Raw genomic sequence first — 17,662 nt, 5'->3', positions numbered from 1 at the left:
TTGCAATAATATAAAAAAATGCCATTCTCCTCACTATTTTTGGTATGTGTGTGGAAATTACATTTATTTTTCATTAAATATTTTTATTAAAATATTTATGTTGGCTGGGTGCAGTGGCTCACTCCTGTAATCCTAGCACTTTGGGAGGCCAAGGTGGGAGGATTGCTTGAGGCCAGGAGTTCAAGACCAGCCTGAGCAAGAGCAAGACCTTATCTCTATAGAAAGTAGAAAAACAAATTAACTGGATGTGGTGGTGCACGCCTGTAGTCCTAGCTACTCAGGAGGCTGAGGCAGAAGGATCGCTTGAGCCTAGGAGTTTGAGGTTGCTGTGATGCCACTGCACTCTAGCCAGGGTGACAGAGCAAGACTCTGTCTCAAAAAAAAAAAAAAAAAAAGGACAAAGAAAAAGAAAAGTAATGCGATTGTTATATTTTTATTTTTAAATAAATTAGTAAACAAATATTTTAAAATTTTCTCTTTGGGGTCCTCAATATTTTAAAGATTATATAGGCAGGGGTCTGAGACCAAAAGTTTAAAAACTCCTATCCTAGAGCATGGACTCTGGAGGCAAACTAATTTGTTTTGAATCCCACTTCTACCTACTGTCTGTGTGATCTTGGGCAACTTTCTTACCCTCTCTGTGCCTTAGGTTTCTCATGTGTAAAATGTTTATAACAATACCTGTCATGATAATAAATACCATTTAGGTGTTACCTGTTACCACTTTATTATTATATCATCATTTTTGTCATTGTCATCACTACTACCAGTATTACTATTGGAAGTCATAGTTTGTTCAGGGACACAGAGCTAGAGGTGGATTCAGAGGAACTGAAGATTTTTCTCTCAAGCCAGATCATACCCCACCTCTCACCCACCAGTCTGCCATCTCAGCATTTGTAGTCTAGGGAAGACAGTAAAAAGGATGAAAAATCTCCCCCCTCTCAAGCACAGATTATCAGAGATATTGAAGCAAACCACTGAAAACAGCACACAGTCGGGTTTATATGTAGAGGCCAAATTTCTTTGGCATTCAAGCTCAGTGGGCACCTGCTTATTGCCTGCTACCCAGTGGTTCTGCAGCTGCCCAGATTGAAACACAGTCCCAGAATGAGCAGACCCCAAAGCAGCTGGTAATAGATTATGAATCCAAAGCCCAGGGAGGCAAAGTGACTGCCTGATACACGTGGCTAGTTAGTGGCAGAACTGGTACTGACATCCAGTGGGATGCCCAGGTGTTCTCCGAAAGGAATGGCTGGTCCAGAACCCGCAATGGTCACACCGAACTTTGAGTGTGGAGAGGAGAGCAGGTCCCTAGCATGGCCCACGAGGCTGCTACGGAAGGGCCCAGCAGGTTCTGGGAAGAGAATGGATCATGGCCAGGGGCTTGTTAACAACAAGAGAGAAAGCAGTCAGGGATACAGACGTGCGTTTCATTTTAGTTTATTCCAGTCACAGAATGCTTTCGTGTTTAGGCAAAAGACTGTTCTGATGCTTCTGGTCTTCGCCAAACTGTGGACCAAACTGTTCATTAGTTCTGCTTACTAAGTGAGCAGCTACAGATGGCAAACAAATTTGAGCCTTCTTTGTCAGTGAAAAGTTAAAAGTAAATTCCCTGTTTGCGGCAAGGCTCCTTTGTTTAGGAAACACAGAGATTTTGCTTACATTTCCTTTGTTCTGTCTGGAAACATAGCTACTACACTGATTTCAAGGTGCCTTGCAACCCTCATTTTTGTTGTTAGGTAGATATGATATAGAGCAGCTCAGGTGAGGTACCTGGTCTCTGGAGGATGGCTGGAATACCAGTGAGCACCCATGGCTAAAACTTAGACCCATCAGCCAGACAGTCCTGGCTGGAGTCAGGGGAAACGCACAGCCCTGTGGGTGTGTGTGTGTCCAGGGCCCACCCTGGTTTAGGGAAAACATTCCAACTCTGTCCAGCTCTCAGTGGGGCTCAGGGTACCAAAGCAGTTTGGTGGAGTGGAAAGAGCTAGGTTTTGGAGCCAGAGAGGTGTAAATTGCACCTCAGTTCAGCCACAAGGACTTGGGCAAGTTGCTTGTCCTCTCTGATCCTAGGTTTCCTCACTGTAAAACAGTGATGATGACTCCTCCCTTGCAGCATTATTGTGCAGGTAAATACCAAAGGAAAGCCCTGGCATATGGTAGGATTTCAAAGTAGTCTGTTATTGGTACCATGTTGGCCAGCTGCCTCAGTTGGACTTTGTTTAGGAGCCGAAGGATTGAAGGTCATTGGTGATGGAAGCTCTGGGCAGTTTACTGTGTGACCATCGGGCAAGTCAGCTAACCTCTGAGACGTGATTTCCTCATCTGCAGCTGGAGATCATGGTAATTAATGAGCCTTTCCTGCTTCCCCAGATTGTTAGAGGGTAACAGGAGACACGAGCTGTGAAAATATTCTGTAATCTGAAAAGCATTCTACAGAAGTTATTATTATAAAAACAATAGTAACAACATTAATTAACATTTTTGAGTGCTTACTTTTTGCTTAACACTGCTTTAAGTGCCTCACAGGTATCACCCCATTTAATTTTAATCCACCTCTAACAGTTTTCCCAGGTGGAACCCTCTTTATTATTCCTATTTTTCAGTTGGTTAATGACAAGCTACAGAGAAGTTAAGTAACTTGCCTAAAGTCACACAGAGAGGCTGGGATTCAAAGCCAGGCAATCAAATTCTAGAACCTGTCCAGTAAAACATGAATCACTATGCTTATATTGGCGTTATTATGTGATTGCTATTTCTAAGTTACTCTCAGCAGAGGGTGCGTAGTTATCCAGTCTCCAGGCATGAGGTAGGGCTGTAAAGCCATGATAATAACTCCATAAAGTCAACTGCTAATTAGTTTCCCTACTTTCTGGGCATACCTCAAACATTTTAGGAGCACGTGTGCCTCTGTCCATGAGGAAACACGCTCATGGATTGAGTATTGCTGTTTATAGATTACAGAAACATGCCCAAAGATAGAGATCAAAATATAAATGTAAGGAAGCAAAGCATTAGCAAGATCATTTATGGGCTTGTGATTCTGTTGGCAGGATAATTATTCATTGGCTTAAGTGAGACAAAAAGTGTCATTATGGTAACAGAATGGTCATGTTTAATCTCTTTTCTACTGCACATGTGATAAATGCCATTCACACGTGTGACACTTCTGTGTGGCTACCAAGACATTAACAATACCCCTCTCCAATTTTTTGTGGAGGAGTAAAGCAAATACTGGATCCTTTTTTTTTTTTTTTTGTATTTATGAACTCATTTTACAGGCATTTGGGCAATTAAATTATCTGTTAAATTGCTCAAAAAAAAAGTTATTTCTCAATAAACTTCCATTAAATTCAACAAATTTACTGTGCTCTACCTGTACTGTCCAATACAGTAGCCACTAGCCACATGTGCCTATTTACATTTAAATTTAAAAATTCATTTTTTCAGTTCCTCTATCCATATTTGATGAGCTCAATAAGCCATGTGTGGCCAGTGGCTACCAATCAGACAACACCGATTATAGAACATTTCAGACCAACACATTCCCATGCCCGCCCTTAGGGCGTTCGTAGCTCTGCAGTGAAGACAGCTGCTGAACAAGCCATCCCAGGTTTGGAACTAGGGAAGGACAGAGAGCATTGGGAGGGTAGGGTGGGGGATCTATCCAAGGATGGGTTGTCAGGGGAAATGAAACCAAAGAAAACTTCGTATGTGTGAATAACAGAGCAATTTTTTTAAAAAATTAAATTTTCTCTGCAAGTAGATTCCACAACTAATATTAATATGATGTTTAAACACTATTTATTGAAGAATAAACTTAAATAAAACTTATTTCATTATTAAAATTTTTAATGCAATAAATCTTAAAAGAAACCAACTGCAAAGTGTGCATGCAGCATGATTCCATTTATACGAGGTTCTGGAACAGGCAACATTAATCTATGATGATAGAAATCAGAACAGTAGTTGCCTGGGGGTGGGGTGGGAAGGAGTGGTGGGGAGCAGAAACTGACGACAAAGGATGGAGGAAACTTTCTGGGGAGTTGATGTTCCGGCAGTATAGGGGATTGGTTTTATGGGTAGCTACATTTGTCAATACTCATGAGACTGTACAACTAATATCTGTACTAATATCTGCATGGTATTATATATTGAATTGAATCTCTCTCTATATATAATTGAATGAATTGTATACTGTAACATGTTATGGTTGAAATGAGTAGTAGTATGGAAATGGCCATTGCCTCATCACTTTGTCTGCCAGTGACCTAGCCTTTATAACTCTTATGTCATCACTAAGAAGGTTTCAGGCATCCTTCCTGATCTTGTGCCATGTGGATTCAAATGTGTTCCTCCTGCTTTTTCCAGTTTTTCATGCTTTCTTTCTTGTCAAAAGTGGACAAGCTGGAAGGATGTTTGCCAGAATGTTAAGAATGGTGTTATTTTAGGGTGGGGAAATTTGAGGTGAACTTTGCTTTTTTCCCCCTCTTTTTTGCCGTTTTGGAATTTGTAACAATTCCAATACATCTGCTGTTTTTGGAATTTGTAACAATTCCAATATCATCTGAAGCATAAAAATTCATTTTGTCTTAACTGGGAAAGCACATATATCCATGGGTGCTGTGTAGTCATTTGAAGGCTTTGGGTTTTATATTTTGATTAGTAACAAATTTCCTTCCAAGCAGCAGGCTCTGTGGGTGATTGTTTAGTACTCGTGCGGTCTTGGAATCATTTCATTCCCTGTCTGTCTCCACGTGCCTCTCCTGATCAGCCGGCTGTGATCCTGGGAGCACTGGCATGGATTTGGGCTGCTCAGAGGTGTTCTCCAGCTGTCCGCCCCTCTCACCTGCCTCCTTCTCCCATGTGCTCACAGATTCTTACCTGACCCTCGATGAGCCAATGAATAACATCACCACGTCCCTGGGCCAGACAGCAGAACTGCACTGCAAAGTCTCTGGGAATCCACCTCCCACCATCCGCTGGTTCAAAAATGATGCGCCTGTGGTCCAGGAGCCCAGGAGAATCTCCTTTCGGGCGACCAACTATGGCTCTCGGCTGCGGATTAGAAACCTCGACACCACAGACACAGGCTACTTCCAGTGTGTGGCAACGAATGGCAAGAAGGTGGTTTCTACCACTGGAGTCTTGTTTGTCAAGTTTGGTAAGCAGCTTCCTACTGGGGATGGCCTCTGGCCCTCAGCCCAGCATGGTAGGATGGCCAGAGTGATGAGCAAGAGGATAACGCACACTCACTGAGAATGTACTATATGCCCACATCCCTAAAGCTGGTACACATTATACCCATTTTACAAATAAGTAAACCAAGGCCCAGTAGTTAATTACCATGTTGCCCAGGTAGTACCCAGCAGAGCAGGAATGGAATCTAGATCTTTCAGACCCCACATCTCCTGCTTCAAACCATCATGCCATTGAGCTCTTCTCAGCACAGATGCTCTGTGTCCAGAGATGCTGGGAACATTTGCAGCACGCGTACCCCTTTTCTGTCCAGCTGCCATGAAAGACTAGAAGGGAACCCCCACTCACTCGCAGGTTACACCCTCCTGCAGTCACTCAGCCACCCACTGGAAAAATCCCTGCATTGTTTGAGGATGACTACTCCATTAAATCATTTTTTCTCACTTGTCTTAGCATTTTTCAGCCCCTAAACTGTGCACGTTCTCATTGCTATGTTGTTGTTTTGGGTTTTGTTTTGTTTTGTTTTCATAGAGGTGGTTGGGGAAAACTGGAGCAAAACAATAAATTCCAGAAAAATAAATATCACCTCTGGGTGGTTGAGAACTTCAATTTGTAATGGTTTGACTGCACTCACACTCACCCTACAATAACCCAGACTGACTGTTTCTTTTGTTTTTCTTTCATTTCTTCAGGCCCCCCTCCCACTGCAAGTCCAGGATACTCGTAAGTACCTTGTATCTCCTCTCTTGTCATTTCTAAGCGTTTCACCATCGTTTTCTAGGGCAAAGGGAATGTTGTCCTCTGCTCCGGCCAAAGCACTGAGTTTCCAGATGTCATTCTATTTTGCCCTGCCCTCATTCCATTTGGCTTTTTCTCTGCTCTGAAGATTCACAGGAGACCAGAATTGGCAGTAACGTCAAGTGTAGTAATGTTGATTCTGAATGATCAAAGCAAAAATCTTCTTCTATTTACTATTTTAAAAGGAATCAAACATTTAGTGGCAACAATGGCTTTGGTAAAATCAAACAAAAATGATAGAGTGCTGGCATGGGAACTTGTACTCTCAGCTCAAAGCATCTGTTTTGTGTCTGCAAGCATTTCTTATGCTTTAATTATTGATCAGGGCAACAATTAGGTGATCACTGTATTTTTCACTCCCTTTAAAGAACTCAGAGGCAGAAGTTCTAACTTACATTGGGGAGGAAAACCCCAAGCTGGATTGAGAGTGATGTGGAAGTTTGATTGATTAATTTCCAGTCCCTTGTTAATGAAGTCTAAAGATCCCATGCTATATTGTTATTGCATTTGTCCTTTGTTCTGGCTAAGGAATTCTCACCTTTTATTCTAAGAGTATCTACTTGGGGCATTTTTCTTTATGAATATTTTTATTTTGGTAGAAAGATACATTTATTAAAACTCTTACTCTGCAAGAAAATATCCTCCATATTCTGTAGACTTCCAAAGTAAAATTTACTAAGCTGTGTTATGAGAGCATCAAACTGTCTGACCTCGACTACACCCAAGGTAAATATAAAAGCCACTTAATTTGCTCCAATCCCCTCTGTGCCACTTAATTACAGTGTGGGGTATTTTAATACATTTGTGTGTGCCTGGAGGCCCAGTGGCTCACAATCCCATTAATAAAATAGGTAATGGGTAAAAATAAACATTGGCCTTCAGCCACACTGTTCGGCTATTTCATCAGCCAGTTAAAGGCAACTGTAAAAGAGTCTTTAAAATCACCCAAGTGCTAATTGCATTCTACTTGCCCAGGTAGAAAATGTTGATTGATCTTCAAACAGGTCAGAAGTTTGGTCACTGTGCCTTATATTTCTTGAAACTAATCTTTTTTTTTTTTTTTATTAAATGGTCTACCCATTGGGTATATGTGGAATCCTTTTGAAGTCTTATTTAAACAAAGATTAAAACTTTTGTTACTTGCTGTAAAAATGCCTCCCACCCTGATATCTTATTTGTTCCTGTTAATCTGTGTTTCGAATGTGGCTGATAATCTACATCCCAAGTTGATTTATGTGGTTCACTAATCTGCCCTTACTGTTAAGCGCTGGGTTGTTGACTTTCAGCCTATTGTATTTACGTCAGAGTTCTTTTTCTATTATGAAAATTATTTTTAAACATGTATACGTCCTTACTTCTTGAAGTTTTCATTCTTTCTTTGCTGCCATCTTTCTGATGAACCCAGGCTAAGTGCCTTATGGTTTTTAATTTTATACAAAGATAATACACCACTTTTGCAACTGATGTCTATGGAGAGGGTATTGAAGTCCCTTAAAGGTGCTCAACCGCAATTAAAGGTATCCTTTGATGTCAGGCACCTGTGTTTTATGTTAGCCGTCCGATCATCCATTACGTTTGTAAGCAATAGCATGAAATATATAGTTGCATGTTTGCTTGCAGGGAGTTACAATAAAATACAATCCAAGTTGGAAATCCCATGGGGCCTTATTCAGTTCAATCTCCATCCTCTCCTTGGTGTTCCTAGTTGGCATTTTGATACCCTTTTTCTCTTTCCCTTAGAAACCAGTAATATTTTCTGTTTTTTTGCTCCTCTCTCAATTGCCACCACTTACCCTGTCTCTAAGGGTTCCTCACTTCCTAAGACTAACTCCCAAGTAGAATGCTAGTTCCTGTCCCTGGCCTCACAGCCCTCACTAAGCAGCCAACCCTGGCTACCAGAGGACAGGCAGAAGATAACAAAATGATAGCCCTGGGGAATATCGCCTCCTTGAGGAGCCCTCTGAAGGCCTTTTGGCAAATTGTACACTACTTTTTCCAAAAGAGGAGTGAAGTGCAGTTATAAATTGCCTTGTTTACTTGAAAGTGGCACAGAGTTTACTGCAAAGCAGGAAATTAAATGAACACCCATGACACAACTCTAGCGTTCAGAACATCAGGACGCTGTGATGTATTTATTAAGTGCTTCAAACCTGGTGAGAGCTGAGGCCACTTAAGGCAATAGGGCTACATGACTCCTGCCTAGGAAGGGCTTGTAGGGCCCTTGGAACTGTGGCCCGGGAAGGCGCTTGTCACTTCCTCCAAGAGACTGCATTAAGTTTTCCTGTAAAGCTTTCAGGATGGTGTTTTAGTTTATGGTAGGAGCAAGTTTGAGATTTTTGTTTGGTTTCTGTTCATAGCTTTGGGCTTCGTTTCTTCTGTCTTTGCTGTGTCCTGGCCCACCCCTAACAATTATAGAGCCTGGGGCCTGAGTACTAGTGGAGGCCCACATACCATACGTCTAAATATTTAAAAGTTATAAATCAAGCTAGCAAAATGGCTACATAAAATATGTTCTATCCTCTCACGGTGACAAATATGCCTTCATAAAGCCAAAATGAATAAATACATGTAAAGTTCGGCTTTTTTGAATGGCTAAAGGCTGGGAACTATCTAAAATGACTACTTATGCATGTCTGGATATTCTGTTTCTGGACCAGAGATATTATAAATAATTCATAGATTGCTATATATTAGTTCCATAAAAAGCTTTTTTGGCTCATTTCAGCAAAATGGCTACCTATGTTGTTTTGTATAAGATTTTTACAGTGTGTATTCTATTGTCAACCATGCAAAATTAGACAAATTTTATTGAGTCATTGTAATTCTTACTTTTTAAAATGAATTTTAATTTGGAGAAACTTCACTCCCCTGAACCAGGAGCAACTATAGTTACCAATAAAATTCCTAAAGCGAAACTTAAATTTGGAAATGAACTACAAATTTTAGGTACCATGTTCATACATAGAAATGGGACCATACATGACAAATACTCATTATTGTAGAATATATTACAAAATATTATTATTTCATCATATAAATGAGTATCATGCTTCCCATGTTATCCTGGGTAAGCACAAGTTTAAGAGTCATCTCAATTGTTTAACATACTCATTTTCTCGGGCTGCTGTAATGAAGTACCACAAACCGTTTGGCTAACGCAATAGAAATTTAGTATCTCCCAGTTCTGGAGGCTAGAAGTCTGAGATCAAGGTGTCGACAGGGTTGGTTCCTTCTGATGTCTGTCAGGAAGGATTTCTCTCTTCTTCTGGAAGTTTGCCTGCATTTTTCCATATTCATTGGCTTGTAGATATATCGCCCTGACCTCTGCCTTGATGTTCACATGGCATTCCCCTTGTGTGTCCCTAAATTTCCCCCTTTTATAAGGACACCAGTCATATTGCATTAGGACCCACACTGATGACCTCATTTTAACTTGATTACCTCTGTAAAGACCCTATTTCCAAATAAGGTCACATTCTGAGATTGAGGGGGATTAATATTTCAACATACAAATTTGGGGAGACACAATTCAACCCATAACCCTTAATACTGCAAAATTTTTCTCAGCCATGTGAAACTCTTGCAAATATTATTCTAATTTGTTAGAGCTTTCGGAAGCACTGATTGGCGTATAAAGGAAATCAAGAAAATGGATGCTCGGTAATATTGGGAATGAAAGTTTGTTGTCCAAGAATCTATTACGTGCAAACTGGGAGGAAGAATTTGACAAGTTGGTTAATTTTTCTCTTCTCCTACTGAAGTGCTTCTGCCACTGCAGTTCTTCCTAGGCTCTAAGCAGTGTCCATCTCCTCCAGTGGCAGTGCTACAACACACAAAACTTTTGCAGGGTACAATCACAGTCCCCTTCTGTTCCAAGGACAAAGAGCAAGAGATGTAGAGAAATGTTTCCTGGGGCCAGAACAGTGACAGTCTCAGGAGCGGATGTTTAAGGTTTTGGATACACTGTCCTAGCACTGAGTGCCAGCTCCCAAGAGGCATGGAGTTCTTGTATTCTTTACTCACATCACATTTATTCTCTGTGTGTTTTTTGTATGTGGGCCTACGGCAGGGAACTTTCTTTTTCTTTTTTTTTTCTTTTTTTTTTTAATAGTATTGTACTGAGATATAATAGTTTACTGTTAAATTCACCTTTTTAAAAAGTACACAACTCACTGCTTTTGCTATATTCACAGAGTTGTGCAACCCTCACTATTATTTTATTTTAGAATATTTTTATCATCTCAAAAAGAAACTTCTCCCAGCTTTTAGTTTACTTTCTGTCTCTAGGAATTTGCCTATTCTAAAGATTCCATATAAGTAGAATCATACAATACTTGTTCTTTTATGTCTGGCTTCTGTCACCTAGCATTATGATTTCAAAGTTCATCCACATTGTAGCAGGCATCAGTACTTCGTCCTTTTTTGAACTGAATAATATTCCATTGTATGAATGTACCACATTTTGTTTATCCATTCATCTGTTGATGGACATTCGGGTTGCTTCTACTTTTTGCCTATTCTGAATAATGCTGCAGTGATCATTCATGTACAAGTTTTTGTGGGGGAGGAGATATTTTCATCCTAGTGGGTGTGAAGTGATATCTCATTGTGGTTTTGCATTTTCCTAATGACTAACAATATTGAGCATCTTTCCATGTACTTATTGGCCATTTGTGTGTTTTCTTTGGAGAAATGTTTGTTCAAATTCTATACTCATTTTTAATTGAGTTATTTGTCTTTTTATTCTTGAATTATAAAAGTTATTTATTTTAGATATTTACCCTTATCAGATATATGATTGCAAATATTTTCTCTCATTCTATGTGTTGTTTTTTCATTTCATTTATAGTGTATTCTGAACCACAAAAGTTTTTAATTTTGATGAAGTCCAGTTTATTATTAACACCTTATTTTTGGTTCTTTGTGCTTTTGAAAAACCATTGCCTAATGCAAGGTCAGCAAGACTTACTCCTATGTTTTCTTCTAGAGTTTATAGTTTTATCTCTCGCATTTGGCTTGTTAGTCCATTTCAAGTTAATTCTTGTATATAGTGTGAGGTAGGGGTCTGGGTTCATTCTTTTGCATGTGGATATCCAGTTGTCCCAATACCATTTATTGAAAAGACTATTCTTTACCCAGTGAATTGTCTTGACACCCTGTTAAAACCAACTGATCATTTGTCTGTATGTCTGTCCTTTTTTCAATTCCACACCATCTTGATTACTATAGGTTTGTAGTAAGTTTTGAAATCAGGAAATGTAAGTCCTTAGTGTTCTAGTGGAGAAACAGAACCAGTAAAATTGTATATTATAGATATATAAAGAGGTTTATTACAAAGACTTGGCTTATGTGATTGTGGAAGCTGGGAAGCCAAGTCTGAAATCCATAAGGCAGAGCGTCAGGAGGAGCAAGCTAGAAACTCTTGGGCAGGTACTCATGCTGCAGTGCATGGGTAGAACTTCTTCCTGGGAAAACCTTAGTTCTGCTCTTAAGGCCCTTCAACTGAATGGATCAGTCCCACCCAAATTATCAAAGATAACCTACTACCAGTTGATTGATTGTAGATATTAATCACATCTATAAAGCAACACCTAGACTAGTGTATAAATAACTGGGGACTGTATTTTGCCAAGTTGACACATAAAACTGGCCACCGCATACTTCAATATTATTCTTCTTTTTCAAGATTTTTTTGGGGGGATGGGCTATTCTGGGTTCTTTGCCTTTCCATATGAATTTTAAGATTAGTTTATGAATTTCTGCCAAAAAGGCAGCTCAAATTTTGATAGGGATGGCGTTGAATGTATAGACTGATTTGGGGAGTATTGCCATCTAAACAATATAAAATCTTCCAATCCATGAACATGGAATGTCTTTCTACTTATTTTACTAAATGATGTTTTGTAGATTTCAGTATACAAGTTTTGCTCTTTTTTTACTAAATTTATTCCTCAGTATTTTATTATCTTGTTATTATTATTGTAAAAGTCATGTTTGTAAAAAGAATTGTTTTCTTAATTTCATTTTCAGATTATTCATTGCTACTATATAGAGATACAGTTAATTTCTGTACATTGATCTTATATCTTACCATTGCCAGCTTGTTAGATCTAGTAGCTTTTTGTGAATTATTAATACTTAGGATTTTCCATCTATAAGTCCACATCATCTGCAAATAGAGATTATTTTACTGTTTTCTTTTCAATCTGGTTGCCATTTACTTCTTTTTCTTGCTTAATTGTCCTGGCTAGAATGTCCAATACAATGTTGAATAGAAGTGGTGAGAGCAGATATCTTGGTCTTTTTCCTTATCTTAAGGGGAAAGCTTTCAGTCTTTCACCATTGAGTATACCATCAGCTGTAGGTTGTTCATAGATGTCATTTATCAGGTTGAGAAAGTTCCCTTTTATTCCTATTTTGTTGCATTTTTAAAATTCTGAAATGGTGTTGGATTTTGTTAAATGCTTTTTCTGTGTCCATTAAGATTGTCATGGGTTTTTTGTCCTTTATTATATTAATGTGGTATATTACATTGATTGATTTTTGTATCTTAAACCAAGCTTGCATCCTTGGAATAATTCCCACTTGGCCATGGGAATTATAATTCCTTTTCATATGTTGCTGGAGTCAGTTTTCTGGTATTTTGTTGAGGATTTTTGAGTCTATGTTTATAAAAGATATTGGTCTGTAGTTTTCTTTTCTGGTGATGCCTTTGTCTAGTTCTGATATCAGAATAACATTAGCCTCTTAGAATGAATTGGGAAATATTTCTTCCCTTGTCTTCTATTTTTTTAGGAGAGATTGTGAAGGATTTGGGTTAATTCTTTAAATATTTGGTATAATTGACCAGAAAAGCCATTTGGGCCTGAACTTTTCTTTGTGGGAAGTTTTAAAATTACTAATTCAACTTTTTTCCTTGTTATAGGTCTATTCAAATTTTCTATTTCTTCTTGAGTCAGTTTTGGTAGTTTGTGTCTAAGAATTTGTCCATTTCATCTAGATTACCTAAATTGTTGGCAGATAGTTGTTCATAGTATTCATTTATCATTCTTTTAATTTCTGTAACATCAGTAATGATATCCTTTCTTTCATCCTGATTTTAGTAACTTGTGTCTTCTTTTTGTTTTCTTAGTCAGACTAGCTAGTCTAACTAAAGGTTTGCCAATTTTGTTGGTCTTTTCAAAGAACTAACTTTCGTTGGAAACTGTACACTTAAATAGTGTAATGTGGCAACTCTGGAAATTAGATTGCCTGCCCTCTGATGTTACTGTGTGTTGTTGTTGTTGCCATTTGTTTAGTGAATTTTCTCGACTAATTCTGTATGATCTATATAGTCTCTGCCATGTATGGCTGCTGAAGTCTCTGCTCAGTTAGCCCAGTGATCAGTTAATGATTGGACAGAGATTTCCTGAAACCAGTTAAGTCTCCCACCCTTTGCCAAGGGTTCCACATGTGTTTGGGAGCATGCTTTTAGCACTGCAGCAGTTTACAACTCTGCCCATGCTTTCGTGTCCTGCGGTACAGGGTCTCAAAGTTAGGGCTTTCTTAGGTCTTTCCTGGGCACGCACACAGCCCCGCTCATGAGCGCGCCCTTCTATATCCCCGGGAATATGTCAGACGTTTTTCAAAGCCTCCTGTGGACATCTCATTCCTTAGATTCTCCCTTTGAGCTTTTGAGCTTTTTGGCCAGGCTCTTGTTTCCCTCAGCTGGTATAGCCACCTCTGGCAAATATCCTGGGGCTGGGGCTTTTCCCACTGAAAAGCCCTGAATCTACTCAAATAAAGACAAGCCCTATGAATGGGGCTTTTCCAGAGAGCTGCTAGCTAAATCATCCCAATTCTCTGGAGATGGGGCTATTGAGGAGCTCCAAACACACACTGCCTCCTCCAGTGACTATGAGGCTGCTGGTTTTCAAGGCTGCCACACACTTGAGAGAGGAAAATGGGAATAGAGCAAGTTAAAATGCCACAAAACTCTGTTCTTAACAAATTTCAGCTTTTTTGGCATCTATTCACTCTGTCTTCTATCTTATGACATGTGAGAAATCCCAGCGTGGGACTTGGTATATAATTAGCATTGAATGAATTTAAGTTGTATTTCTTTCTTTTCTTCTATCCTCTGAGGTTTCTTGCAGAATCAGTCTGCAAAAATGGCGTGGTAAAAGAAAAATCTATCTCACAGAGTTGTTGAGAAGATTAAATGAAATAAGATAATGAGTGTACAGTAGCTAGCACTATGCCTGGCACACAGTAGGAGCTTAATAATATTGACTATCATCATCATCGTCGTCATCATTGCTATTTGAGCAAAGAGGCTATGCCTTCTTTCCAGCCAGAGTTCTACTACTGGACAACACTCCCAGTTGTGAGCCCCAACTAGAGACCTTGAGGCCTTTATTTCCTTTTCTTTCATTGGCCTTTGGCTTAAGTCCCTTTCTGCAGAAAGACAAAGTTACCAGCTTTTGATTAACTCTTTTCCTCTTTTATTTGTTTCCAAGTCTTGACTGTGGTGAAGAAGTGTAGCTGGGTGCTGGCCCAACCCAGGAAGTGATAGTGTAATTTCCAACTCAAGATAAACTTAAGGATAACTTTCAACACAGCTATTCAGGCAGTTCAGGGTGGGGCACCTTGCAGAGAGGAAACCAGGAAGTCACTTGGCAGCTGGGCCAGGACACAGAGTGCCATTGCTCCAGTGAAGCAGCTAACCCCCTCTCATCATCAAACTGCCTTAGACTCATCACTCTGCAGAGAACGGGCAGATGGAGGGAATGTGGAGAGATAAGATAAGAAGGATTTCCCAATCCCAGTGGGAGAGAGATCCAAAAGTACAGAAGGTTGAGAAGCCAAGCTCTCATATCCCAATCCACCCCCATCACTCAACAATCCCCACTGTATGCACAGGGTGTGGAAAGCTTCCAGTTATAATGATACTTGTGAATATTGGCAGGGAGTATCTTTATGTGTAGGGCACATTTAAAGAGAGAGGGGGAAGATAAGCCCTTGCCTTCTAGGAGCACACTTTCTGAAAGCTTGTCCACCAGGTCATGAGTTTCTCAGTCTAGATGTTAGTCATTAATATATTTCCACACCTACCGCAGCACCGAGCACATAGTAGATCCTCAACAAATGTCTGCTAAATTGAAAGCCTCTGTCCTGAAAGCTTTTCTTCACATATGACAAAGTCTTATTTATTTGCTCAACCCATTTTTATCAAGTTCTTTCTGTTCCAGGTCTCTGATTAAGCTGTTTTCAAGTCATAGTACTGGCTATCAGGCAACAAAACCAATCTAAAAGCCCTCATTCTACATCATTTATACTTTCCCTTCCTGCATTTATGAGTTTTAATATCAACTTCTATAGGTTCCAGAGCAAATAATGCTCAAGATATGGAGAAGATCTCTATCCCAACCCTGGCTGTAGGTGAACAGAAAGCTCCAGAGGAATCAAAGTATAGTTTAGAGCAGTGCTTCTCAAATTGTAATATAAATCACCTGAGGATATTGGTAAAATGCAGATTCTGAAGGGTAGGTCTGGGGCAGGGCCTGAGACTTTGCATTTCTAACACGATCTCAGGGGGTGCTGGTGCAACCGTCTTCTAAGATTTCTTCTAACTAAATTTTATGACTAATTGAAACTCAGTTTGCTACTTCCTGTGTTAGAGTAAGACCTCTTTATTGTTCCGAATTTCATGCAGTTTGTTCTGAGGTTCTCTTTCTCTACCCTGAGGTGTTAATAGTCCTCTTTTATCTGTCACAAGCTTCCATCCTGCCCATTCCAAACAAGATCTTGTCTAGTTAGTTTCATCAGTGAGAAAGATTTTGCGGAGAACTCGCACATGAAAACTCCCCCTCAGATTCCGAAGTGGAAAACGACTGTCCGTTTGCTGGTCAGCAGCAGCCTGTGCTTGCCCCCATGAAATGGAGCAGCATTCCTCTCATAATCCTTCACTAGGTGCCTGCTTTTTTTTTTTTTTTTTTGGAGATAGAGTCTTGCTTTGTTGCCTGGGCTAGAGTGAGTGCCGTAGTGTCAGCCTAGCTCACAGCAACCTCAAACTCTTGGGCTTAAGCGATCCTAGCTCACAGCAACCTCAAACTCTTGGGCTTAAGCGATCCTACTGCCTCAGCCTCCCGAGTAGCTGGGACTACAGGCATGTGCCACCATGCCCGGCTAATTTTTTCTATATATATTTTAGTTGGCCAGATAATTTCTTTCTATTTTTAGTAGAGACAGGGGGTCTCACTCTTGCCCAGGCTGGTCTCGAACTCCTGACCTCGAGCAATCCACCCGCCTCGGCCTCCCAGAGTGCTAGGATTACAGGCGTGAGCCACCGCGCCTGGCTAGGTGTCTGCTTTGTGGGCTGAAGTGTTTCTGCTTTAAATCGAGCAGAAGGATTGCAGCAGGAGGCAGTGTGATGTCAGGGGTGGAGACAGCCTCCTGCTGTCTTCATGTGGGTGTTTTTAAAGCATTGACTTTGTTGCCTGACTGGCAGGCCCTGAAGGTTAGTGGGAAAATCAGAACTCTGGTTTGCATGTGTGACTTGCGAATGTAGCTTCATTATTTATTCATCACATCTTGGACACAGAGCTTTCTAAGGGAAACAACGGAATCTCACAACAAACATAGCTAATGAAATGTTATGAATAATCTTGATGGCGTTAAAGGGTGGCTGGGCTTAATGCTCAGTTCTTTGCATAAATGATGTAATTAGCCTTTAGCTTTGCAGGGCAGGAAAGACTTTTCCTCTATCCTCTTAGGTTCTGTGGCTGGAGCCTAGGAATTGAATTGACAAAAGACAGATTAAGAGAAGAAAAAACATACAATTTGTATTTGGTGTTAATATTCTTACATGGCACAGGGGCCATGATAGAAAGAAGTGAAAACTCCAAAGATAGGGTTAGACCTAGGGGCTTCTATACCATTTTAATAAAGAATGATAATTTACGGATATGTGATAAGACACAGGAAAAAGGGATTTGGGGTGGGGTGGTAATTGTGGGAAAGTGGCTAGCAAACATGTCGAGGAAACTAACGGAAAATAAGTGTTATTTTGGTAAGATTTGTTTGTGCAGATTCATTTCAGCATCAACTCCCTGTCTCCTGTGGTAAGAATGTTCTCTTTGTGGGTTAAGGAGGGCACCTTTCTCAGAGGAAATCTATGCCCTGACTCCAGGTGGGAAGGGGGGAGGCAAAAAGCCCTTCCTGCATCTTTTGTTTCTCCATTGCCTTTGACTCGAAATAATCAGTATGCCAACAGAGCATGATTTGGGTGGCATATTTTGATACCCTTCAACTTTTTCAGTATAATGTTCAGGTTTCTTCTCTCTTTTTTAAGTCTGGTTTTGATCAGCATCAATGTTGACAATTTTATCTCAATGCTTTCCCCTCTATGTCTCTGTTTTTCTTTCTCTCTCTCTCTCTCTCTCTCTCTCTCTCTCTCTCTCTCTCTCTCTCTCTCTCTTACACACACACACACACACAGACACACATACATACACACTCTTTCTCTCTCACACACATACATTCACACATGCTCACATGTGGTGCTTCTCAACTTAGTCTATATAATAGAGTCTCCGAGGGAGCTTTATAAGTTACTCATACCCAGGCTCCACCCCAGACAAGTTAAATCAGAGTCTCTCAGGGTGGTGCCCAGACTCGGTAT

General features: G+C 40.0%; 1 protein-coding gene across 1 annotated transcript in view; it reads left to right on the top strand.

Annotated features, from left to right (window-relative positions):
- ROR1 (receptor tyrosine kinase like orphan receptor 1) overlaps positions 1-17,662 on the top strand; it is a 361,547-nt gene that overhangs the window by 242,968 nt on the left and 100,917 nt on the right. Inside the window, exons 3-4 of the mRNA XM_045547843.1 lie at positions 4,880-5,167; positions 5,895-5,925. Of these exons, the coding sequence (XP_045403799.1) occupies positions 4,880-5,167; positions 5,895-5,925 (319 nt within the window). The remainder of the gene's footprint in view (positions 1-4,879; positions 5,168-5,894; positions 5,926-17,662) is intronic.

The sequence above is a fragment of the Lemur catta genome, chromosome 3, assembly GCF_020740605.2.
Source record: "Lemur catta isolate mLemCat1 chromosome 3, mLemCat1.pri, whole genome shotgun sequence".
Lineage (NCBI taxonomy): Eukaryota > Metazoa > Chordata > Mammalia > Primates > Lemuridae > Lemur > Lemur catta.
Note: the sequence above shows the minus strand (reverse complement) of the source record. Positions and strands in the feature narration are given on the sequence as shown.